Consider the following 27,038-nt stretch of genomic DNA (forward strand, 5'->3'; position numbering starts at 1 on the left):
CCGGGCGCCCACCTTGGTGAAGACGCGCCACCACTGCCAGTGCCGCAGCTTCAGGTACGCGGCGCAGTTGCGCTGCAGCACCTTCAGGGCGCTCAGCTGCTGCTGCTTCTTGGCGAAGGCCCTGAAGAAGAGGCAGGAAAACTAGTTAAAGAAAACCGTGGTTTTGTTTTTGTTTTGTTTTGCTTGTAAACAACAATCATTTATTCCTCACAGTTCTGGAGGCTGGGGAGTCCAGAATCATGGCCCCGGCAGATTCTGTGTCTGCCGAGGACCCATTTCCTCACTGACAGCTGCTTCTTGCTGTCGCCTCACGTGGGGGAAGGGCAAGGAAGCTCTGTGGGGTCTCACTCATGAGGACACTAAGCCCATTCGTGAGGGCTCCACCTTCATGCACTAATCACCCCAAAGGTCCCACCTCCAAACACCGTCCCACTGGGGATCAGATTCTGGCGCACAAATCTGGGGGACACATTCAGTCTACAGCAAATAAGAGAGAACTGGCTTTGACAGCTGCTGTCATAGGGGACTTCCTAGAGGGAATGTTCTTTGTGGGCTGGGCTGGGGATCGGGGACATGACTACGTCCCTGCTGGATGGCGGGCCTGCTCCGCCCACCTCAACTCTTGTCACGGGACCTGGCACTCTTGTTCACAGACGCTGCCGGAAACGGCCCCTGCCACCTACCCCCAGACACACACGTACGTACGTGCGCGCGCGCACGCGGGTGTGAACAAAGCCCTGCTCTCCCCCTCCCTTTGCTGCGCTCCTCATCCATCCTCTATTAGATACTCCTTCCTTTTTGGATGTGTCACAGGAGAAACATCCCTCTTTCTTTCTAAGGTACCCTTTCTCCTCCTTCTCTCCTGGACTGGACCTGCAGATCCTCATGCTGACGCCTCTCATCTACAGACGGGCTCAGAGAAGCCCTCCCCGAGGACCCACGCTGAAGCAGGACCCCTTTATTGTCTGTCTTGGCCCCTTGTTTGTATCCTTGTTTAGAACGTGTATCTGCTTACCTGGCTCTCGGTCCCACAGGACAGGGACCTCAAGTCTCCCGCGCTCTCGTATTTCTAGCACAGAACACATGCTTATTAGCACAAGCACACACTCTAAGCATTTAATACATGATTTCCCACTTACTTTCTGGCTAAGTAACCTCTGCAAACAGCCTGAAAGAAGATAATGATATCGGTAATTTTTAAATCTCTTTCTTCCTCTAAGTGTGCCAGAACTCCAGCTCTGAAAAATATCTTGCTCTGTCCAATCCTGTACAAGTTTGGGTCCAATTCTAAAGCCCGGATCTGAGAGAGAGAGAGTCTGTTTGTTATTTTTGCTACAGGAAAGATTGTGTCAACAGCCCACGAACCAGAAAAATCCAGAAGAGCTTACCATGCGCTCACAAGCCTGTTTGCCATCCATAAAGCCCTTAGGAATAGCATTTGGAGTTAGGATCTCGTATCTGTAAGAAAAGCAGCCCAAAAGCCTTTTGTAAAAATCTGTGGAAATGTTTACCTACTAACTATGAGTTCTGCTTCCCCTAAGAGGCAAGGATATGATGGGCAATCATGTCGAATGAAGAGTAAAGAAATGACCAGCTGATAATCTGAGGTTTTCTGCAGATCTAGTTTCTATTTCTTAAAAGCAGCAGCAAAATGAAAATGCAGTCATTTCTCCCAAGTCAGAGACCATGTTTAAGAAGTTGTGGTGGAGAGGAATCAAAAGCATGGTGATTTTAGAAACTTTGTTTTTTATTTCCCACAAAATGTCCACATCCTTAAGACGCAAGCAGAATCTGGCTCTTTGCATGTCGAGTCACTGTCAACTTGTAGGCATTTATTAGATAACAGAGAAGGCTGTCAGAGCAATGCTTGGAGGGCCTCTGTTTAGAACAGGAGGAAGGAGACTTCCCTGGTGGCGCAGTGGTTGAGAATCCACCTGCCAATGCAGGGTACACGGCTTTGAGCCCTGGTCTGGGAAGATCCCACATGCTGCGGAGCAACTAAGCCTGTGAGCCACAACTACCAAGCCTGTGTGCTGCAACTACTGAAGCCTGCGCGCCTAGAGCCTGTGCTCTGCAACAAGAGAAGCCACCGGGATAAGAAGCCCACGCACCGCAACAAAGAGTAGTCCCCGCTCACTGCAACTAGAGGAAGCCTGCGCACAGCAATGAAGACCCAACACAGCCAAAAATAAATAAATTAAAATTAAAAAAAAAAAAAAGCACAGGAGGAAGTCTCAGGGTGACTCAAAACAGCACTGGGCTGGGCGCACATATGTTCTCCGACCTGCACACTTGAGGTCTGTGCACTTACTATATGTGTGTTATACCCAAGAAAATAAATTTTAGCACAAAGACAGTGGCTGTATTAAAAGATGAATCCTGGCTACTTCAATCAACTTTGTGTTTTGGATGCTAGTTATGTTCCATTTTCTTCTATCAAATAAAAAGTGAAGGGCTTCCCTGGTGGCGCAGTGGTTGAGAGTCCGCCTGCCGATGCAGGGGACATGGGTTCATGCCCCGGTCTGGGAGGATCCCACATGCTGCAGAGCGGCTGGGCCCGTGAGCCATGGCCGCTGAGCCTGCGCGTCCGGAGCCTGTGCTCTGAAATGGGAGAGGCCACGGCAGTGAGAGGCCCGCGTACCGCAAAAAAAAAAAGTGAAAATCTACCAGCTCGTTTAATCATATGGTGGGGCCACAATAAGTGTTTCCCTGAAAACCTGTAGGGATTGGAACAGTTTTTCAACTGGATTCCCTCTGGGGGAAAGGGCTACTCTTCGACCTGCAGCACCGTTTATTTTATGGAAAAACAAATGCTTCATATTTGGAAACTTGATTTCCAGGATCAAAGAGGAAAAAGGCAAACTAGACTAACTGTTAAAGAAAATTACATAATACACTTTAAAAAAACCTGTTGCCCATCATATGTTTTCATCCATTTCTACTGCACACCGATCTTCTCCCTCTTGTTTTTTTCCTAATTCTTTTCTAATCTCCACCTATTTCTGACCCTACTTTAGTAAAAGGATTGTAAGAACACACACACGGGCACACACAGTGGGAAAAATATATACATACACACGTACACAGATATATTCATTGAAAAAAAGATGGAAAGAAATGTCCCAAAGTGCTTTTAGGAGTCACACCTGAATAATTTTTATTTACTTTTAACGTATTTAAAATTTTTCCTAAAAGGAACATACGTTATTCCTATATTTTATTTTTATTTTATTTTATTTCTTGCGGTACACGGGCCTCTCACTGTTGTGGCCTCTCCCGTTGCGGAGCACAGGCTCCGGACGCGCAGGCTCAGCGGCCATGGCTCACGGGCCCAGCCGCTCCGCGGCATGTGGGATCTTCCCGGACCGGGGCACGAACCCGTGTCCCCTGCATCGGCAGGCGGACTCTCAACCACTGCGCCACCAGGGAAGCCCCCTAGATTTTAAAACATCAGTTTAAAACAAAGTTATGCTTAAATCCCAGGTAGAACTGTCTGAATGAGTGAACTGTAAGTTCTCAGCTCTGTGTTTCCTCACAGCTGCCTCAGGGCCCCAAGGTCCCCGTCTTTGCTGCGCCCAGAGAAGTTATGAGCACCCTGCCTCTTTGTAAAGTAGGCACTCAATATTCCCGACCAACGGTAAAGGGAATAATGATGACCGCCCTCCTATATGAAAAGAGAACGGAAACCCTCCAGGGAACAAGGAGGAGTCTTTTCGCATCATCTCACTGTTTGATTCACATTCAGATAAGCTTTGATGCACACAGAACCCAGGTAAAGGTGAGCAATACCTCTGTCTGAATTCCTGGAAAACAATCCGGTTGGGGAATCCCTGGCGACAGATTCGGATCCCTTCCAGGACACCGTTGCAGCGAAGCTGATCCAGCACTAGGTGCGGGTCCAGTTTCCCAGCCTAATCGAGCAGATGACAGTGTTAGAGCTTCATCTCTGGGACCGGACCTCGATCCGCCTTCCACACCCGCCTCCGTTCTGCTAAGCACGTACCCGCTTCTCGTGATTCGGAATGATGCAGCGCACGAAGTTAGGGTTGGTGTTGCGGAGCGTCGCCATCAGCTTGGTGAGAGATTCTTTGTAGAGCTGCCCGACTGTACGGAACATGCCCTTCTTGGTTTTATAGGCAGAGCCAAAAGCTGTCTCTGTCATCCCCGTCACTTGGTCCAGACCCACGATCCGGTCCACTGGTGGAAATAAAAAAGACGAGCGAAAATAAGGCAACCCTAACTCTTGAGCAGGGAAAGAAAAGACAGTGAGAGTGCAGCAGCACAAGCTTTGTGGGACAAATGATAAGAGATGCCATAGAGGTAGGGCAGTCAGCATATTTAGACACTGCACAAGCCGTGGACCTAAAAGCCACACACTTCTAGGGCAGGATACGGTAGCGCTTTGACAACTTCGTACCGCACCCCAGCAGGTGCCTCCCGCTGCACTAGTTTCAGGAACTCACTGCCTGATACCATTGGCCTGTCACATATACAGTTATTTGGTAGATGCCAGATTACTGGCTGGCATTGATACACAAACCGACACGGTGACAAGTCTCAAAATAGGAAATGGCTTCTAAAAATGTACGGTAAGATATACGTTTATACAAAGCAAGTCCACTTAGTGAACATGCTCAGCAATTAGGGACCAGAGTCATCTCTTACGGGTCATTAGATTTCCAAAGAGAAAGGCCAGCAAATGCAGGAAGCTTGGATCACCTCAGCTCAGGTTTTTAGGAAGGAGTAAACTTCAACTCTCTCCTCAAAGCATGGATGACACTCACGAAAGGGCAAGAACGCTCCAGCGGAAGGAATCTTCTGAAAAGTAATCAGTGCCCGAGCTCGGTTCAACGATGGCTAAACCTCTCAGACGCTATGCTCTTATTAAAGCAGCGGACAGTGGCCACTGTCCACACACCTAACGCTTCCCGTGATGGGATCACACGCAGAAGCCCGGCAAGTGCACCGGCCGCCAGCCAAACATTCGGTGCCTAAAACGCTCTCGTCAAAAAAAATCTGATGAATGAACGAAACACACAACTGAAATACTTCTTTAAAAAACCAAAATATCAGTTGAACTACCCCATCCATGCTCTCTTCGACCCTAGCAGTCGCCTCCGTTTCTCCTGTCTGCGCCCAGGGCAGAAAGCACGTGGGGACCAGGCACCACGTGAAGTGCTCTCTCAGCAACACCTCAGTCTTGATTCCAATCCTTGCTTTCCAGGGAGGTTTCTATGGAAGAGGCGACCATGGCCCAGGAGGTAAGGGAACTTGTCCAAGTCACGCAGGCCTTCCGCGGAAGCTGCGAGAAGGGTGGATGACGCCTGCACACTGCCTACACTTTCCCCTGGGTGAAGCCACCAGACTCGAGGGTTGAGGTCAAAGCTAGCCCTGCCTGTGCCCCTTGGAGACCAACACTCTCCCCTGGGCCTTCAGCCCGTCTCTCCTCACCAAGCCTGCCCCTGCACGCGCCATGACAATGAACTTCCGTGAGCCACCCGCTTCCGTCTCCTCAGAGCCGGGCCTCTTCTAGGCGGTTCCCACACTTCCCGCCAGTTCCTCACTGTGCAGCCGACTGGCTTCCAGACCACCCTCCCCCTACACCCCATTCCACTCAGGCCATGACAGGCCCGGGCCTTATTCAACTTGACCCTGGTCCATTTACCTGTTGACCGTCACAGCAGCATTCTAGAAACTCGCCACGCCTGGCTTCTCTTGTGGACTAGGGACCCCACCTTCTCCTGGCCCTCGACCCACCTCTCTACCACACTCTCCTTGATGACTTCTCTTTTGCGTTTTCTGTACATCACGACGCTCACTAAGGGCCCAGACTCAGCTCACCTAAAATCCTTTCTAGAATAAGCCAGGACACAAGTGCGGGCAGAGAGCATTGGACCAGAATTCCTCAAGCCCCAATCTCATCCTGGGCGATCACATCATACCTGACCTCCCAGCACCAGTCACTGAACACCTATGTTCTCCTGTCCACCCGGAAGTCACACAGCTGCCTCTGCCTTCCACACAGTGCCTCTCACGTCTGCTTTTCTCAGCATCACCCCCCTCTAACCTAGTGCGACGCCTGGCATATAACATGCTTGATACATGTATGTTAGCAAATAAATGAAGTAAACGTTAAATGCTTTCATAATTACAAACAGTGAGAAATGCACTGAAAGAAAAGAACAGGATGCTACGAGAAGGATGGGCGGTTAGAGACCTCTGTGGAGAAATTACGTTTAATGCCTTAAGGGTAAGGACGAGCCAGTGCGGAGATCACTGCAGGCAGTGGCAAGAGCAGGCGTGAAGGACCAGAGGCAGGAAGAAGTGCAAGCAGCTGGTGCCAGTGGGGCCTCAGGAGTGAGGAGGTGAGGACACGCACGCAATAGAGAATGGACCGGGGGAGCGGTCAGGGAGCAAGGCGTGGCCCATGCTGTAGTCCAGGCTCTGAGAGAGAGGATGGTAGGCTGAACTTGGAAGATCACAGAGGAGATGGTGGAGAAGGAAGATTCCAGATGTGTTTTGGTGGCAGGACCGCCTTGCTCTTAGGATGAACTTGGTATGAAGAATATGGCAGAGGGCGAGGGCAAGAACTCCTGGGATTTGGGCTTGGGCAGGCAAGTGGCTGGTGACACCACTGGGAAGATGGGGAGAGAAGGGGGTTCTGTGGGTAGAAAGATGGATCCAAACTCTATTCAAGTTTGGGGCGCCCGTGACACGCTGAGGCGGAGATGTCAAGTGGACAGCGGACAGTCTGCTGCTAAGAATAGAGGTCTGAAGGAGAAAAGGTAGATTTGGGGGTTGCTGACTTGCAGGTAGGATTTAAAGTTACGGGACTGGATGAGCCCCCTAACGGGCAAATGACCAGAGATGGGGGCGTGGGGCAAGCCCCAAGGAGCTGGGGCAGATGGAGGAGTTGGATAAGGAGGACGAGAAGGGGCTGGACGTAGGGGGACCCAAGGTCAATGTCCTAAACTGAAGCACATTCTCCCCATCCCTCCTCCTGTATATCTAGTGCAGACGTGGCCACGGGTTACTCAAGCCAGAAACCGGGAGTCGGCCTCCATGCCCCTCCCACATCCAGCTGCTGATTTACCGGAACCAGCCAGGACAAGCTTCCGGAGTCTTCAGTCCATCCCTCCTCTCCACTGCCCTGGTCTGTGCCACAACGCCCTACCGGGTTCCTTCCTCTAGCCTCACTCTCCCATTTCATCCTCCACCCCTGCAGCCACAAAGTGCTTTCCAGTTACACCTTTGTCACGATTAACAGCTGTGTCTAAAACTAAGCAAGTTCCTTGCTCCTAGACTTAAAATCCTTCCATTTCTCCTACAGCTTGTAGGAAACGGTCCAAATAACAGCCCAGCAGCAGAGCACAGGGATGAAGAACTCTACCCAGAGAGTCAGAAACACCTGCCACCTACAAGCTGCGTGAACTTGGGTCTAGTTACCCATCTTCTCCCAGCCTCAGTTTGTTCCTCTGTGAAATGGAGCCAAGGTGACCTACCTTACAGAACTGAGGTGCCTAGAAAGCACGAAGTGCTCGGTGAAGGGACCTCCTGTCACCTTCCCTAGACGCCAACTCTACAAACCAGCTGCAGCTGCATTTTCTCAAAGACACAAAGCTCTCAAGTCTTCACCCTTTTCTGTCAGGAACCCCGCCTCCTTGCAAACTCATAATGGCTTTTAAATCTCCATCCCTTTCCCTACCACCTCTTCCCGTCCACCTGCCTCCAGGCTAAACAGGCCACTCCCTCCTCAAAGCTTCAAATCACGTACGTCAGACCCTGGGATGACACTTCCACTCTGTTCCCTGTATATTCCTGCTGGACTAAGCTTCCGGGGACGTCTCTCTCCAGCATGGAACACACACGGGGTCCTGAGAGCAGATCCCTGGTGCCCCTGGGCCCCTCAGATCACCAGCTCAAATGGCTTCTTCTGCCTTCCCCACGTCCTGACGTTGGCCTGAGCATGGTCCCTGGCACATACTAATTTTTTTTTTTAAACAAATATCCACTGAATGAACACAAAATTACCCACAAGAACAAGTCACGCCCATAACAAAAGAGAAGGAGCCCCACGCTGACTGCGGGGGTTTAGCCGCACCGGTCTGCAGCTCTTTCCCTGAAGGGGCAGCTCCTCTTCCACAGGGCAGGGTGGCAGGGACCCGCGATGCAGCCCCGGGCAAGGACCACTTTTGTTTTGTTTTTTAAGTAATAAACAAAAAATATAATCATAATGAGCCTGATTTTCAAATTTAACTTTAATAAGGGTAATCCAAAGCTAAATATTCAGATTTTAAAAAAATTAATGCTTCAAACTTTCAGTTTTTTTTTTTTTTTTAAATTCAAATACTTAAACTCAGGGTTAGTTTCTACCAATGAGTAAAATTATTGGGTAAAAGAGAAACACTTTGGGAACGTCATTAAATGATTTGGGCCACACTAATCATATACGATTTCACTCAAAAATCAAGACCTAGGGCTTCCCTGGTGGCGCAGTGGTTGAGAGTTCGCCTGCCGATGCAGGGGACACGGGCTCGTGCCCCGGTCCGGGAAGATCCCACATGCCGCGGAGCAGCCCTTGAGCCATGGCCGCTGGGCCTGCGCGTCCGGAGCCTGTGCTCCACGACGGGAGAGGCCACAACAGTGAGAGGCCCGCGTACCGCAAAAAACAGTGAGAGGCCCGCGTACCAAAAAAAAGAAAAAAGAAAAATCAAGACCTAGAAAAACCTCTGGATTTTTGGTTTTTTTTTTTTTTTTTTTTTTTTTTTGCAGTATGCGGGCCTCTCACTGTTGTGGCCTCTCCCGTCGTGGAGCACAGGCTCCGGACGCGCAGGCTCAGCGGCCATGGCTCACGGGCCCAGCCGCTCCGCGGCATGTGGGATCTTCCCGGGCCGGGGCACGAACCCGCGTCCCCTGCAAAGGTAGGCGGACTCCCAACCACTGCACCACCAGGGAAGCCCAAGAATGGCTTCGTTTATCCTCCTCCTCCATCCAGGAAAGGCTGGTTAGGCTGCTGGTGGGCACTGCAATTCATTACTTGGTTGCCCAGTGGCCTGAAAAGAGTTCCAAGTATTTTATACGAACAACTTATTAATCGATAAACCCTACGCGGACAGTCAGAAATGAGATGAGCTCCACAGACCTGCGATCTCTAAGGGCATATTCATAGTTTAGTTTTACGTAAGGAATGGTGTCGTCTGCAGCCGGAATGCTTAACTGGCCCTTCTTCTAGCGGACGGTCTCAGGAGACAAGAGGAATACATGAGATTTTTGTGTTCTTTAAATCTGTCCATGGGCCAAAATACTAGTGCTATTATTTCATTCGAAGTATTTAAGCCAGTTCTTCAGAAACTCTCTCGAGATGATAGAGCTGGAGACCAAAAAGGGGGGGGAGAAAACTGTCTTGATGTTAACTTCAATACCCAGACACAATGATTAGGAAATACATCACACACTCCCATCCTAGAGAAGCCTCTAGTCCCCAGCACGGTGCCAGGCACATGGTGGATTCTCAGTGCTCATTTACATAGACTAAAAGACTGTTCTACTCTTAAGGTACACTAAAATGTTACGAACAGTTGAAAATGATTCCGAAACAAATATTTAACTTCTATGAATTCCCAGAGACAACCTTAACACTGAATAGTCTATCTCCAGGGTACGGCTATTACACAGTAATAATGAATTTACAGTGGTTACATAACTGGGTTGTAGAACCGATCTGTTAAATGTTCTAGGGTGTTTGGGAAGTTTGAGAAAACTTCCAGGAAGTTCAGCAGTTGACGGGGAGCGTGTGAGTCAGGAAGAGAGCAATCTGGCCTCCCCCAAGCGCCAGTGTTAAGGTGACCTGAAATTTGTCTCCCTTACGCACCCTCCCCATCTGTACTTTCTGCCCCTGCAGAAGCCAAAGCTGGGGCACACAGGGAGCCCCACGCTTCCCGCCAGCGCCTCCGGCACGGCTACTCCTGCTTTCTCCTGCGGGCAGGTCCCATGAATACGATTCATGCCCACCGCGGGCAGCACAGCATGACTGCCTGTCAGCGGGACCTCGGGGCACGGAAGAAAAGAGGACCTGCGTGAGACGATGGCCAAGGAAATAAGCATTTATTGATCTTCTCTGTTTTTTATAATTAGAACAGCAGCAGCAACGAGGGTGCGACAGCAATTACGGTAGCTGCAGAGGCGGCCACGGCAAGTGCAAGGCCAGGCAGGCAGCGTGTACTCAGGCACCTCCTGGGCTGGGTCAGGCTCTCGCTGCCTCGTCTGATACTCGCGGTGACCCTGAGAACTAAGTGTCACTGTCCCCACTGGACCTCGGGAACTGGAGGTGCCGTCCCCGGAAGCTGCTTCTCCTCGAGCTCCCAACTCCGGTTAGAACTCAAGATAAAGAAATAGGAAAGAGTAGAATATGCAACGATGTATAAAACCTTCATCCACTGAACACGAAGACAATGAAACTGCGTACAGAAACCGGATCAGACCTAAACCAGAGAGTCTAAAAGGCACTAAAAATGGGGGTTAGGACCAGTGGATACAATCTATACGGAGATCCAATGATGACCGTTTTTATCAGTCGTGCTACTAGATACTAACGACTCACTGAAGGAAAAAAAAAGACTGGTTCAAAGTCTTCGAAGTCAGAACGTCATCATTTCTGTTATACCAAGAAGGAAGGGAAGAATTCCGGGGCCACTAGGAGATGAAGGGAGACCCCAGTGGGGCAGCCCTCCCGCAGACCGGGACCGAGATCTCCCTGCTGATTCCCAGCCCCAAGTGAATTGCTGTCACCACGTTTCAAGCGCTGCTTCTACGAGAGATTGAAAAGGGAGGCGGGAGTTCTCTATCGACAACGAAAACTTGCTTCCTGTACTTCTCACAATGTCTCTGGTGGTCACCCTTCCAGACCCATCAGCTGCCGTCCAGCGCTCGTGGGGGGTCAGAGAACCTAAGGGTACTTACTACCCTGTGAAGGACACGGCAGGTGTCCGCTAGCATCAGGGCAGATTACACACAACCGTCCCTCCGACACAGTTCGCATCAGGACCAAAGCCACAAACTACCACCCCTATCGTCACAGGCCCTTTTAGTCTAAAAACCCCGCCTACCACTTTGAGGTTAGGAACCCGCTTTGCTAATTCGTTGCATCCTCCATTACTAGTTTATCCCAGGAGTCTAGAGTTTCAACATATATTTGGAAGAAAACAGTCCTTTGGTTTACAGCAGAAACTTGCATGACCTCCTTATTCTGCCTCTAGGAATTCTGTTCCTTTCTCTCCTGCACTTGCTCTTTGATGGTTCTGGAAACCTCTCTTTACCCCCATCTCTCATCTTTCTCCTCAAAAGCCTGCACATTCTTCTAATGCTGTTTTCCTAATCTTATGGCTCTACTTAGAAGCACAGGGCCCGCGGTAGCTCTCTGTCATCTCATTGAGAGGCACCGCCCACCTCAGTGTGTCAAAGGCCATCACGATTTGATCCTGAGGAACCCCTTCATCCACCGTCTTCTGAGAAATCACTGAAAATACCAAAGCCCATGTTTTCATTTAAAACCCGTTACCCCTCCCTGGGGTTTGAATCCATGAGCACATGTCGAGGAGAACATTTCTGCTGGAGAAATATCAATACTACCTACAACTTCGAAGACCACCTGGGGCCATGGTGGATGGAAGGCCCTCCGGGGTGGGGAGAGACTGAGAGCCCGACACTCGGGTCAGCCGGCTGACTCAGTCAGAGGCCACCTCATGAGAGAGACGGACCAGGCACGTTTCCAGTGCCCAGGCAAGCGGACGGGAGGAGGGAGCCGGCTCCCTCAGGGAATGGCTTTGTCTAGGGTGGCCCTGTACCTGATCCTGCAGGTACAGAAAAGCACCTGGTCCACAGACCCCGAAGATCACGGCCCCACAGGAAAGAGCATCTGTGCTGCAGGAGGGGGAAGGCCATGGTGGGAGGGGCTGGGCGAGGCTGTGCCCCTAGCTGCTGGGTGTGGGACACCCACCCCCAGACTTCACGGTGCGCCGTCTGGCGCCAGGAGCGGGGGAGTGATGGGGGCCCACGGGCTGGAAGTCTCTTAAACGGTTAGAAATCCAAGAGTTGGAGGAATGAATTTAAAGAGAGAGCTCTACTTTGGGAGAAAGTCCAAAAGATCGAGCGCCGACCTTTCAACAAAGCGTAAGTCCCAGGCAGACCATAAGCTTCAAACCACCACCTAGCTCTTTCTCTCCCCACTTCCTCAACTCTCTCAGTACCCCCAAGGCCAAAGATGACTGACCTTGAAGATTTCTCCTGTGGAGTAGTCATCCCAGCTCACGGAGCAGCCTTCGGCCTCGTCTCCCCCTCCCTCCGCCCCCCTGCTTGCAGCTCCTTTAACAGTACGTGAGCCAGAACTGACCCCAGGAATCTTGGATCAAAACGGGTATGTTTCTTTAACATATTTTTAAAACACTTTTGAGATGGGTTTGGGTCTCAGCATTAGGTTCCAAAAATCATGAAGGAAATTTTATAAGATGAATTTGACTTTACCTTGGAGTTTTTACTGCTTGACAATTTCACTAAACAATTGGAAGGTCAGGTGATCTTCATTTATACTAGGCTTTTGGAGGGCCTCTTCGCCATGGCTGGGCTGTATTCTTTCCTTCCTTCCATCTGTCTATCTATCTATTTTTAAAGTACAGTCGATTTACAGGTTAGGCTGTATTTTAAACAGGGCTAAGGATTCAAACCATAAGGCCCAAATGTGTGAAAGTCAATTTCACGTTCAAGGTACAGGTTCTAACACTCCACTCTTCGTATCAACGTGCACACATCAAGCCTTGTAGATAGTTTCATGGCTTTCAGTTCAAAAGGGCAAGTAGCCAGATATGCACATAAATTCCAAATAAAAGGCATAATGATGAGACCAACATACGTGAGATAATTATGTAATTATTTGTTCACAAAATGTTAATGACTTGAAAAAAGAAAAAAAAACCCTACTCCTCCTTGGAGTTCCTTAGAGTTGAAAATTTAACGGTAACTCAAAGACAAAGGAGATATTATTACTGGGCACAGCGATTCCTAACAATTCCCTTAGAGGACTGTGTATCAAACGGCACTACTGGAAAAGGTAGCGACAGACCTTTTGCTCTGCGGTGCTTACGGGCTACGCATAAAAGAAGCAATGGGTGGGCAGTAGCGACTGAATTGTTTATGCGCTCAGACAGTTGCCTCGAAGGATAAATAAAGCCGAGCATGAAATGAAGGTTCATGCAGGTCTATGAGCAAAACAAAAACAAAAACCCAGAAACCAAGCCCCCGTCCTCCCAGGCCACCCTGCCAGGCCCCCCACCCCGCAAGTTCTTCCTCTGGGCTGAAACCCCTTGTGTTTGGAAGACCTACAGGCTTTATCCATTCACCTGGTGGCTCATGAAGACCAGAAACACTGTCATAGAAAGAAGCTCTCTGAATATTCTGAATCTCTAAAGCAGAGAAACAGCAAAAACAGGAGGACAGAAGGGCAAATACACAAACACTTCAGTTAGTGTGAAAGACATTCGACATCACAAGTCAACTTTGCAATCGGGCTACAAAAGCAGCTAGTCCAGGGCAGACCCCATGCAAACATTACTGTTTAGAGAATTTGCACATCTGGACAAAGTTCTGTATAAAATAAATGTATACAGCGGAATCATTCCCAACTCCAGGTGTGAGCATTATATCATATTAATGTCAAATGGTTACCCCCATGTAAACGCAGGATGAAATTTAAGAGTAATAAGGTACTATTTGCGTTGTCTTTCATAAAATTATCCTCCAATTAGCAAATTAGGACAAGACTGCAGCAAGTTAGACTACTCTGGAAAAGGTAAATATTAGTGGCATTTACTGTCAAAAATTCACACTGCTGTGTAATTTTATTTCCCATCCAGATTTTGGAAATATAATTTACTTCAAATACAAACTACGAATAGGTAACTACCACTAAGGAAAACAAAATTCTATTGTAGCAAGTTCTATTGTACAAAATGTTAAAGCAACTTCAAACCATAACTAAGATGATACCTATTGATCATACCGTTACTCATGAAAACATCATAGGAGATACATTTACATGAAAATGTAATTTTTAGGTCTTTTCTTCCTTGTACGTTAGCCCCCAGAAGTGGCAAGAAATCCGTGTGCAGCTGGTAGAGAGATCGCAAAACATCTTTCAGCAAAAAAGTAGGGCACTATGAATCTCTAGGGCAGGGCTGCCACCAATAAATCTTATTTCTCCTGGTTTGGCCTGGAGGAAACTCTAACACAAAGTTTATTTTAACATGAAATGCTTTACACTCAAGGCATTGCACCTTCACAGGCAAACTATATCCACGCATCATATAACTCATACATTCAGTCAACCTGTCATGTTCTGCCTCTGCGCTGACGTGGCTGTAACAGGAGAAAATAATCACACGCTTTTCCAGGACTACTTTCTTTTCCTAGAGAAGAAGCTCCCCTTCTCCCAAGACATCTCTACATCCAGAGTGAGCATGGCGAGTTCTCCACCCTACGACCCTCTTCAAAGTCCTGAGCCTGCCGCTGACCTCACGCGTGCGACACGCGGTCCTCGAAATCGGAGAAGCCTGGCATTAGGCTCCGTCTGCCCCTCCCTCCGATGGTGGGCCACCTCTGAGAGCCTGTCACTCAGATTAAACTGAGTAACCGTCCACCTGAGCTGACGGATGGCAGGGCTTCCCACCAAGAGAAGCGATACCAGGAGAGCAAACACACAGGATGAGACCGGAGTGGATGCCGGCACGGCCAGGTCACAATGGGGAGAGGATTTCCGCTCAGCCCATTTGGACAAAAGTGGCCACACGTGCTCCCAAGCTGGCCACGTGGAGAAAGGTGAGGGCCCCGGCAGGGCCTGAGCTGTGGGCCAAGGACAGGTGGACAGGGCTTGAGCCAGGACGGCAGGGCCCCGCAGGCCACACGCCTTTCCTCTCAGAGCTTCTGCCATCAAGTGAGTAACCTGTCTGTAGCTAGTCCATGAAAAGCACAGAAGGGCAGGTAAGGGCTCTGCAGATGGGGTCCTACCTGTGAGACACGTCACCCGCACCTGTGACACGGAACGTGCATCATATCATCGCTGCAGCTGCAGCCCCCATCTCCACCCTCACCTGCCGGATCTCACACTCCTGGCACTTCTGACCCGCTGCTGCCAGAGGCCCTGCCGTACCTGGACGGTGAGTTAAAGGAGCCTGGAAGGAGGAAGCCGAGGCAGAGGCGCCTCGGTCCCGTTCCCGCCTGTGTGCGTGTCCTGAGTTTCCATCTGGAAGAAGGCCCTGGGCGGCAGGGAACACGCCGGTTGTGGTTCCCGAATCCACCTCACTGCTGACAAGCGTGGGCGGTGAGCTTGTCCAGCGTGGCTGGACGTGCAGGCTCACAGGAACAGGTCAGGGGCTCCAAAGGTGTTCCCCACAATATTGTTTTTGGTTAAGAAGTGAAAAGACAAGAGTCAAAAGTGGCTCGCAATGTCAGAACCAGTGTGTAAGCCCGGGACCTGCTGTCGTGATTCCCCAAACACCTGCTTCTCTTCTCATGCAAAATGAAGAGAGAAAATCTGTTTTTGAGACTTTAGCGGTAAAATGCTAGTTTCCTCTGTTCCTCTTCTCCTTGGCTTTCCTTCCACGGTCACCTCGCGCTGAACTCCCCGCTTCCGGGGTCTTTCAACCCGATCCATCCAACAAAGCACTGCCCGCTTTGCTTCTCCAAGTTCACACTGTGCCCCTGCCCTGGCCCGTAAAACCACTGATGCCATCTAGTCAATGAAGTCAAGTTCACCTGAGACTGGCCACCGCCTTACTCCGTGCTCCGGCCTCACTTCCTGCTCACTCTGCCTCCTGGCCCCAGCCCTGCCCTAACGCCCCAACGAGACACTCACCCCGAGCTGGGATTTTCCACTTCTGCCCTGTGATCGTTCCTTCTACCGGCTTCACCCCCGCTTCTTCCACACCAACATCACTCCTAGAAATGCCATCCACCCCTAGATGAGTGGGTTCGCAGAAACCTACTCACCCTCCGTGGTTAAGGCCCCAACAGGATGTGAATGTTCGTCAGTGGGTGCTGGGAGACTGCCCGACCCTTAGCACGTGCTCAGGAAACGCTGGCTTTCTTTGTTTCTTCAACAAAGTATTATTTTTCAAGGACAAGGAAAACTGCCTCATCCGTCATGACATCTGACCTTAGCACCCCAGGAACAAGGCAGTCCCCGCTCAGCTGTCCCCGTGGCATTCATCTCAGGGGTCTGCGACACTCAGCCATCAGATTGAACACAGCATTTCTGATGGGCAGCGTTACTCCTTCCTCCTCTTTTTGTGACGTTTCCTGTGCACCTTTCCCACTGAGCTGTGCTGCTCTTCCCAGCCCTGTGGACCCGGTGGCCACCAGAGCTCAGGGTCCCTTTTTCCACGCTAGATCCATTTCTCAGACCCACTCTCACACTTCCCAGAACAGGGCCAAGAGTCCCTCAGCCGCGTGGGCACCGCAGACACCACCTTAGGGTCCTGCTCTCGCCTCAGTCCTCACGGGCCCCCCTAGGCTGACCAGGTCACCACAGGTGACAGCGAGCACGCAGCAGCCAGGTGAAGACCTCCATCCAATGGGACAGTGATTAAAAGCTTCTGTTTTACTTGCTGGAAACCTAACCCTTCCCCCAGCCCCTCCCTGTACACAGTCTCACGTACACGATCTCTCCCCAGGACACGTGCGTGTACGTGTGTGGTCTGCCCACCCCTGCAGGCTCCCTCGCACTTGTTGGAGCCGATGTACGTGACCTCGACTAGGCTGTCTTTGGTAGGGTCATCATCCCCCTGCTCCCTTTCTCTGTGGTGGCTCTTCTCTTTCCGTCTCTTTCCTTTTGTCCTGATTGCCCTAAGCCCTCTGATCTGCCTTCTGGGTTTCTTTCTCTCTACCTGAGGAGACAGCTAGATGGCAAGGTCTTGAGATGCTTATAGAGAAAGAAGCCAGCCAGGTAACTGACAGGCCTGGCCTCAGGGTCAAAGCCTAGGCAGGGGCAGATCCAGAGCTAAACTAAGGTACTGCATGACCTGAGGCCAAGTGAAGCGGTGGGGACAACCAGGACGCAAGCGTAGAGAGAGCTAAAAGCCAGAAGATGCTGGTCCCACTACACGTACAGACACAAGCTGCTTTGTTCTTCTCGTACCAGCAAAATCTCTAGTCTATGATAAGATCACCAAAACCTTCACCTGAGGTTCACGTAAACCGAAGAACTACGGGGACTGACGGAAATAAAAACAACTGATCTATGTGCAGATGGTCTGAGTTTAGTCACCAGCCACTTCGCGTGTGTGTGGAGGGTAGGGCACTGGGGGAGGACGCAGCTCGGCTGACCTGGACACGACACAGGGAAGATGCACAAGGCCTCTCAGGTTTTGTATCCCAACACCCTTGGATTACAACTGCACTGGGGCCAGGGTGGCTCTGCTACTAGAACATTCCTACAGCACCTGACCAAGAAGGCAGATGTCTTATTACCCAAGTTTTCTTAAAGTGGGTAAATTCCGATACAACGGCAGCCCTGCTCTAGGGAAAATAAACAGCTTTAAAGTAAAAAAGTCTACACACGTCTATAAGTAAAAGAACCATATATAAGCCTTAACTGTAAAAGATTCGGCCAAGTTTGATTACAAACGCAAGCACATTCTCACCATCCTTCCAGAGCTCTGCCACAAATCTGTCGGAGGACTGATGCAGGAGGGTGGCCACGTTGTCATTCAGGGGGTCCATATTCTTCATCAGCCACTCGTCCGCCTTATAGTCCACCTGCCGGGCCAGAGCCGGGTGTGGCAAGAGGGAAAAGACAAAAACAAGAGACATTTCCAGCCTTCACCTAAAACGTTCACAGGACCCCCCCACCCAGGTGGAGGATGGCAACTGCAGGCTCAACCCAAGATTCCCGGAGCCCCGCCCTGTTCCCTCCCCAACAACCAATCAGAAGAAAGTCACACACCCTGCAGCCCTCAACCCAAGATTCCCAGAGCCCCGCCCTGTTCCCTCCCCAACAACCAATCAGAAGAAAGTCACACACGCTGCAGCCCTCACCCCAAATTTTACCTATAAAAACCTTTCCCCCAGGGGCTTCCCTGGTGGCGCAGTGGTTGGGAGTCTGCCTGCCGATGCAGGGGACACGGGTTCGTGCCCCGGCTCGGGAAGATCCCACATGCCGCGGAGCGGCTGGGCCCGTGAGCCAAGGCTTCTGAGCCTGCGCGTCCGGAGCCTGTGCTCCGCAACGGGAGAGGCCACAGCAGTGAGAGGACCGTGTACCGCAAAAAAAAAAAAACCTTTCCCCCAAACTCTCGGGGGCTCAGGGGTTTTGCGCACGAGCCACCCGTTCTCCTCGCTTGGCCCTGCAACAAAACTTTCTCTGTACTTCCCCCGTTCCACCCCCCCAAATAAGTTCATAGAACAATCCCAAAAAAATGGGTTGTCTCGAAGGAAGTGCATTTGTAATATGTACTATATTCAAGGGTTTGTAAGTGTATATCAGCACGTTTGTTACAACCTTCATCAAATGCAGCAAAATCTCAAACACAGCACTTTTAATGGAGTTCTTTCACTCTTACCTTCCCCGCATAATGTATAATGCAAAAGTCAGCTTTGTCTTTCAGTTGACGAGGTTTCTGAAACTTGGAGTGGGACCCTTGCTCTTGAACTAGTTTTTCAACAAAGGTCTTATCTGTGGCTTTAGGGAACCAGCACTCTTCATCCAAAAGGGCCAGCACGCCAGGAGGGTTAGCCTGATAACAGAGGCAAGAAGAACTGACACGTTTTGCACGTCACTGTACATACAAGGATGTTTTCCACTGGGTGTGGCAGCTTAAATCCCAAAACAGTCAGAGCTTCGTGAAGATCTGTGCAAATCAAACTGCTAGGGTAGCAGGTAATGGCAAATCGTAACTATCATGCAGACACTGAGATCTCAAACTGCTCAACAGGTACTGGTAAGAAAATGGATGAGTACTGTATCTCACAAACTTATAAAGAACTAATTCCAAGTAGATAACTCCCCCAAAAGTAGCAAATAAAAGACACCAGAAAGGAACTGAAAGGTGTAGAGACAAAACGGGATCTTTATATTCAATGACCGGCTGGGTAAATTGTTATAAACCCTCAACTAGCTGGAATGCTTCAGACATTTTATACCCTAGTCAATTTAAGTTTCTATTTAAGTGATGATTAAGTAAAACGAGCACTTCACACTTGGTGAAATATTTAAAACTATTGTTAAGTAGAATATATGGAAGGTGATGAAGTAATTTATCAATTACTTCATTGGTTTGTTTTATCAACAAATAAAATAGAGCCTTCATTTCACTCAACTAGTTCACTGAAAAAAGCCTTAGAGACTTAAAGACACGGAGACATAAGACAGATTAGTGGCCCAGGGGCTGGGGGAGGGGAACAGGAGTGACTGCCAAGGGTAGGACGTTTCCCTCTGGGATGATGAAAACGTGGAATTAGACAGTGGTAATGGTTGTACAACTCTGTGAATATGCTGAAATTCACTGAATTACATACTTTAAAAGGGTGAATTTTAGGATAGTGAATTATGTCTCAAATTAAAAAAAAATGCCCAGAGCTTGCCATTCTCTGGGAGCTCGGAAATCAATGGAACGACTTCTTTTTTGGAGGAAAGTGGGGTACACGTGAAAGCTAAGCGAAATATTTAATGACGGCCTATTTTATAGTGCTTCGGGGGTCATCGTTTATTGCCATACTGCAAATACGGCAAGTTTCTGATACAAGACTGAGCGTACCAATTCTAGGGCACAAGGATGAAACCAGCTTTTGGAATAAATCTCTTCAGACCAGTTTTCCTCAACCCACAAGGCCTTTACGTTTACTGCAGAAGAGCTGGCTCTGCGCAAATATTGCTTAAAAAGTAACTGGAGGTTCTAGTTAAACATGAATGAAACAGTGTAATAATGTGGTCACAGGAAGGCAGAGGTTAACAGAACAGAGCAGGTAGAAGCAGCGGAGAGAATCCTCCCCGCTCCGGGAGCCCAGGACTGAGACCCTTACTCCCTGGCTGTTTAGTTTGTGGCCCCTCTACCTGAAAGGATTTGCAGGGTTCAGAGCTGCTGAAAGAACACTATAATCAAAGGCCACTAGGCTTAGGTGATCCCAGGGTCCAGGACGGCATTTAACCCAATTTACCCCACTCGTCTGACATCTTTGAGAAATGAAGTTCTAGATTAAGATAAGTGAAACACCCATCTTTCTGCCATAATTTTTACGCTTTTAATCTGTTTCAATGAAAATATTTCTAAATTCTGAAAAAGGAGCCAAATATAATTCAATCTTTTCTAAAGGACTAAGTGACAGCATGATTCAGAAGATCCACAATTTTGTCTCCTTTTCATTTTGCCTACTTCATCTTTCAATGTCAAGATCTCTCATCCCTTTTCCTTTTCACTGGGGATTTCTAAAGAGCTTTAAGTTTGGGAGACCATGTTTTGTCTCGTGGTCAGAGTACTGTAAGAAGCCAGGCGGAGCCCGGGTTTGTGAGAGATGAGGGCAGATGCCCAGGACAGGCAGGTGCCCCGACAGAGTCGTTTTAGGTATTTTTCTTCTGGAAAAAGTTGTCCTCACTCTCCATTTTGAAAGGACCCACAATGGAGTCATGATGCTGCATCATTCTACATGCTATAGTTAAATTCCCTATGATTATAAACTCTTACAAGGTTTTGAAAAACCTTATAAAAAAGCATCTTTGTACTTATGAGGATAAGCTTTAGTTACCCCCCAAAATGGATGTGCAAGACCCGTCTTATTCCCAGCTAGACACGGTGCCCCTTTATCACCTCGGACGTGTGCCCAGGAGAGCCCCACGCCCTTGACACGTGCCGAGCGCCGGAGGGAAGGCAGCTGCCGCCACCACCGTGGCACCTGCGGGCAGCGAAGGCCCACGTTGGCCTGTGCACGGCCCCACGCGAGGACAGGACACGGCCGTGAGAAAGGACAGCTCAAGAAGGGTCTTACTGGCATGCTACTCACTTTTCAAATGGGCATCCCTTTCCTAGGAAATTTAGACTAGAAAATTATCTTAGAACCCGTGAGACAGGATAATTCCCGTCTCAGTTGATGGCGAGAAAAAACTCAAGGCACCGCCTGCGCAGGAGCTGAGAGCCAGAGGGCGGGGAGAGGATCTTACGGGTCTCTCGATGAGGTCAATGCACGGCTGCAGGTCCAGCCCGAAGTCGATGAAGTTCCACTCGATGCCCTCGCGCTGGTACTCCTCCTGCTCCAGGATGAACATGGTGTGGTTGAAGAGCTGCTGCAGCTTCTCGTTGGTGTAGTTGATGCACAGCTGCTCGAAGGAGTTCAGCTGCAGGTGCAGGAGAGCCATGTTCCAAACGGGGGGTGGGGTTGGGGGAGGGACAATGAGTCAGCTAGTTCTCAGAAAGTTCTCGAAGAGTTATTCATGAGGTCTTGACTACCCTAATGAGTCCATGAGATGACAGTGACTAAACCGAGGGGAGTCTCTCTTAATCTCTGTCTCTCTCTCTCTCTCACACTCTCACACACACACACACACCCCCCCACATATCACATTACTGTGAAGCTAAAATGAGAAAATGATACTTAGTGTGCTGAGTATCTACAAATAAAACCATTTTGATTAGCGAATGGTTAATGAAGAGAAATGAATAAATGAGAAAGAAAGTGAGAAAAAGAAGAGAAACAAAGAGACTTGGGAAGGCCAGAGGCCAAGGAGGCAAGCAGGTCTCCATGAGCTTTGAGGAACCAGAGGACAGATGGGCTGCGGCCTCCTCTGCTCCTTACTTAGGCCACCGGCTCCAGAGTGAGTTAAGGAAAACAACAGTAGAAACAAATAATAACCTTTTCATCTGTTACAGACATTTCTCTTTCCCTCTCTGTGAGATCTGCCCATTTCTCTACTGTGCTGCTGATGGGATGAAACATGGATGGATGAAGTAACAGGATGATTTTCTTAAAGCAGTCGCCTTATATGAGAAGTACTCAGCCTTTTCTTCTGCTTCCATGCTGTCCACACAAGTACCATGGGCCCATAAACAACCTCTTTCATTATAAAGTGATCTTTAATTAGGGAAGGTTTAATCAAGCCCCAAAGAATAGATTTATAGTCTGAAAAAGCCATTCCAATCTTCCCTGGGAGGTGTCACACTCAGCGTCTTAGAACAAGGTCACGCTAGGAGGGCCAGGGCAGAGTCTGCCGTGTTCAACGCCGCATTTCTAGTGACCCACATCAACACCTGCAGACCGCCCGATGGTGCTCGGTTACGCTTATGTGAATGGATTTTGCTCTGCCTTAAGATCATGAGATCTTAGTGCTCCATTTAGCCTGAGCTACTACATGTGATGGTATTTTTCTTTAATGGATTTCTACTTGTCTTCATATTTAAGCTACCAACTGTATTTTAAAATAATCGATTTTTAAATTGGTAACACATGGTATAAAATTAGAAATGTACAGAGAGTTGCACTGAGAAGTCTCACTCCAGTCACCCACTTGCTCTCCTGTAAGCAACCACTGTCACCTATTTCTTGTGATCCTTCCAGAAATAGTCTGTGCACTCATAAATGTGTGTGACCCTGATTTTTAAAAAAACTTAACGCATCTTGGAGTCTGTAATATAATGCCACCTCATTCTTTATAATGGGTGCATAGATCTCTATTGCATGAATATATATAATTAATCAACCCAATCTCCTACGGTGAGCATACATCTCCTAACAGTGGACATTTTCCATTCTTTTCCGTGACAAATAACACTCACTAAACAATCCTGCATTTTTAGCGTCTAAAACGTTTTCCTTTTTTTTTTTTTACTGTCTGTGTATATTCGTATGTCAAAACCATACAGCTTTATAATTTTTTATCTCTTAATATCCTCTTTTCATTTCTTTTTCAGAATTTTACTATCTATACTTTAATTAACTTATTTTTCAAATTAGTTTTAGAAGCAGGTTGCCTAGTCCTCCTCTACCCCTTGAAATAGGTTTTAAACAAGTACGTTCACTTTAAAGATAAATTTGGGGGAATTCCCTGGTGGCACAGTGGTTAAGAATCGGCCTGCCAATGCAGGGGACACGGGTTCAAGCCCTGGTCTGGGAAGATCCCACATGCCGCAGAGCAACTAAGCCCATGCGCCACAACTACTGAGCCCGCGTGCCACAACTACTGAAGCCCGTGTGCCTAGAGTCCGTGCTCCACAACAGGAGAAGCCACCGCAATGAGAAGCCTGTGCACCGCAACAAAGAGTAAGTAGCCCCTGGTCACTGCAACTAGAGAAAGCCCAAGCACAGCAACAAAGACCCAATGCAGCCAAAAATAAATAGATAAATAAATAAGATAAAATCTATGCTCTTCTTTCTTGATGTTAAAAACATATTTTAAAAAAAAGATGAATTTGGGGAAGATTTACACCTTTACAATGCTGAATTTTCTCACCCAAGAACAAGCTATATTTTTACATTTCTTTAAGTCTTTCATTTTTTCACAGTTGCACTGTAAAGTTGTCAACTAAATCTTGCCCATTTCTTCTTAGGTATTTCATCTGTTCTTGTTGGCAGCTGGAAGTGGGGGTCTTTCCTTTCACTGTATCTTCTGATTGTTTATATACAGGAAGGCAACAGACATGCAATTTGCACGCAGCCACCTTTCATGGTTTTTCAGTTATTCACAAATCAATACATATTAAAGCAATCTTGGGGCTTCCCTGGTGGTGCAGTGGTTAAGAATCTGCCTGCCAAGGCAGGGGACACGGGTTCGGGCCCTGGTCCGGGAAGATCCCACATGCCGCGGAGCAACTAAGCCCGTGCGCCACAACTACTGAGCCTGAGCTCTAGAGCCCTCGAGCCACAACTACTGAAGCCCGCTCACCTAGAGCCCGTGGCTCCACAACAAAAGAAGCCACTGTAATGGGAAGCCTGTGCACCACAACAAAGAGGGGCCCCCGCTCGCCGCAACTAAAGAAAGCCGGTGCACAGCAACGAAGAACCGACGCAGCCAAAAATAAATAAATTAAAAAACAAAAAACATATTAAAGCAATCTTTTATAGTGGCAGTGGCAGTTTGGGGGATAAAACTGCTTATACCAGTAATAGTTCAGATTTTATAAGGACAGACTTATATGGTCCAAAGGGGTTCATTTTAAAATAGGACAATTCAGTATCCAACTGGTCAAAGCAGCACACTGATCCCAAGAAGTATTTAATTCAGTATTTGTGCCTTGCTATATAGTGTCTATCAAAGGAGAGATAAAGATACACATTTTTAGGAGACCAAAATTTTATCAACGTTTAGCAAAACCACAGCAGGTATGTGACGACACACCTTTGATGGATTGATGGTGAGTGTTTGGAGAAATCTAGTCAGATTAGTAGTGAAATACATTGAGGTGCACCACCAAATCCTGTGGGTGTATCTTCAGAACAGAGTCCACTATGTTTCCTCATCTCTTGATCTCACACAGCTGCTCCTGACTCCCGCTCAAGCCAGTGCCATCTGGCCGCCAGGCTACGGCAACGCCATCCTCCACTGGCTCCCTGCTTCTGCTTTTCTACCTCCCACTCCATGTCTCCAGCTCCTCTGCCCCTCTGGTCAGCTACATCTAGTCCCACTGGCTTTCTAGCAGTTTCTCACATCTGACAAATTCTCTCCCATACAGGACCACTGGACCTACTCTCATTATGCTGGGGCTTCTTCCTGAGGCCGTGGGCTTCTCGTGCTCCACTCTTACTGCTGCAGACACATCTTCCACAGTGGGCCCCCGCAAATTCCTTCTATCACAGCGCCCCCCCTCACTTCATTATCCAAAATTCTGAGAATTTTGGGTTTCTGTCACTCAATGTTTGACTCTCTACTATCAATAGAATGGCAGGGACTGTACCTACTTATCTACCATCATATCCCTGGTGGCTGGCACTGCAGCTGGTACAGAGGGAGCCTTAAGTGTTATTTGTTAAAAGAGTACACAGAAGGAAGGAAAAGCAGGAGGGAGAAAGATATACCTCAAAAATCTCAAATCCAGCGATATCCAGGATTCCAATGAAAGACGCCCCTTGCCGTTTGGTCCTATCCAGGGCTTTATTGATGCGGTGTACGAGCCAGCGGAAGAGCCGTTCATAGGTAGCTTTTGCCAAAGCTTCTACTGCAAAATCTGCCTGTAATTAGACAACATCAACCTTTTATTCCAGAAATAATCTCAACAAAACACTAACAGCTGTTTGATGGAGGGAGTTTAATGAGCTACAGCGCCCCCAAAACCCTAAAAGAGCACTGACTGCTTAATCCTCTCTGAATTTTATACATCAACAGAGGGTATTAGTACAATTAAATGTACACTGGAGATAATCAATGTAGGAAATGGATGGAGATGCCCAGTAAAAATAAACTCTTCCCTCTGCCCCTGGGGTTCTAGGCAGCGCATCTGCCCAGAGTCCACCAGGAAACGGGTGAATCTGACGCCTGCATTCTTGGCGCTGTCTCCCCTCCCCCCAACAGGGACAAGGGAGCAAGCAGGGCACCCCCCCTGTTGGGCAGGACCCTGAGGTACATGCCCTGGGGAACATGTATGATCCATCTACCTGGGGAAAACTCATGGTGATATTTCAGATTTCCTTTTTTTTACAAGTCACCTCTAAAAACGTTCTGAGAGAAGGTACTCAATTAGTACCAAGAAACATCCATATAATAGAGGTTCTGCTGATTCGGTTTGTTACATGCCCATCAGAAGGTCTAATGGCCACGGTCATCATTCAAACAAACGTGTGACAGCAACTGACGTGAAACTTACTTGTTCTTTGGTCTGTGCTTTCTGCACGTAGTCTCGGCCGACCTTGATCCGGGGGGTGAGAATAGCCCGAGTGAACTCCATCACATTCATGCCCAGAAGATGGCAGAGTTTCTGGGCAACTAGAGGGTAAAAGGTCTCCTAAATACTAGGCTTCTACTTATGATTTAGTCACAATATATTCAGTCAACACTGGAAACACCTGAGTAGTTATCAAATTGTATTAAGAAATTAAATATAAGGCATAAGGTTGGGCAAGTTTTAGGTCTGATGACAACTACCGTCCTCCTTTCAAATGAATAATGCTCATCCTTAGGCTATATAAGAGAAGATGAGTCAGCAATGACTTATTCTGGGTAACTTAATGCAAGTTACTAAGTCTTAGAACCCATGGATAATGCACAGAATGAGAAAAACGGTGTTTAAAATAGTTTAAATCATGTTACCAAGACAACTAATCATGCCCATACAGTGATCCTAATAATATCCTAGTAGGCAAGAAACCTAAAGGTTATTAAAATTATTTGATTCCTCGGCTAAAAAGCTGCTAATTTTGTTACTGTTGATTCTCACCAGCATTAGGGAACCCACCTCAGCAGAAGTTCACTGTCTAATGTCACTAAGGTCCAACAAGTGTTCCAATTATTACAATAAATGTTTAAGTGTTAAAATAACAATAAAATTCTATAAGGGTAAGTACATTTTAAATCACGTTAGAAGCATAACCAAGTTCCTTCTCAAAGACGCACTGCGTCCTACCCCGCTGTGATCCAGGTGAACTGTTGGCAACCTAGCAGCTCCCTGGGTGGGCAGGGCAGGCCGTGCCTCAGCGAGCACTTCCTTTGCTTTGTGACTCTTCTCGCCAGCTTTTACCAGCTGCCCTCCTCAACCCCTACGTCCTGTCTCCTTTTAGTTAACCTACATGTGTGTGCTCGTGTGCACGTACTGAATGGGAAGTTGAAAAACACAAAGAAGCAAAAGGAAATTGCCTACACTCTCGTGCTTTATCACGATAAACATCATTTTAGCAGTGAAAAAATAGACTTTAGAGTGTGGGTATACCTTGGCTTACTTTCCTCTACCAGGAAAACAAGTTCCCTTATAATTGCATCACATTTTCTACTTCTAAGCCTTATTATCCTCTTATTTGCCATTTATGCTTTTTTAAAAAGAGTCATATTCAATCTAAAAGGTAGTAATTTGCCAATATCGCTCTGA

General features: G+C 48.2%; 1 protein-coding gene across 7 annotated transcripts in view; it reads right to left on the reverse strand.

The window, feature by feature from the left end:
- MYH10 (myosin heavy chain 10) overlaps positions 1 to 27,038 on the reverse strand; it is a 134,389-nt gene that overhangs the window by 30,557 nt on the left and 76,794 nt on the right. For 5 of the 7 annotated variants that reach the window (XM_060290956.1, XM_060290958.2, XM_060290957.2 and 2 more), the window contains 11 exons: positions 25,824 to 25,942; positions 25,039 to 25,191; positions 21,194 to 21,367; positions 18,603 to 18,776; positions 17,688 to 17,802; positions 13,392 to 13,454; positions 4,004 to 4,197; positions 3,790 to 3,911; positions 1,389 to 1,458; positions 1,140 to 1,300; positions 13 to 121 (listed from right to left, as the gene is read on the reverse strand). In XM_060290956.1, the coding sequence (XP_060146939.1) occupies positions 13 to 121; positions 1,140 to 1,300; positions 1,389 to 1,458; positions 3,790 to 3,911; positions 4,004 to 4,197; positions 13,392 to 13,454; positions 17,688 to 17,802; positions 18,603 to 18,776; positions 21,194 to 21,367; positions 25,039 to 25,191; positions 25,824 to 25,942 (1,454 nt within the window). The remainder of the gene's footprint in view (positions 1 to 12; positions 122 to 1,139; positions 1,301 to 1,388; positions 1,459 to 3,789; positions 3,912 to 4,003; positions 4,198 to 13,391; positions 13,455 to 17,687; positions 17,803 to 18,602; positions 18,777 to 21,193; positions 21,368 to 25,038; positions 25,192 to 25,823; positions 25,943 to 27,038) is intronic. The other 2 variants (XM_030861445.3, XM_060290961.2) reach the window with 1 other exon arrangement.

Source organism: Globicephala melas, chromosome 20 (assembly GCF_963455315.2).
Source record: "Globicephala melas chromosome 20, mGloMel1.2, whole genome shotgun sequence".
NCBI classification, from domain to species: Eukaryota; Metazoa; Chordata; class Mammalia; order Artiodactyla; family Delphinidae; genus Globicephala; species Globicephala melas.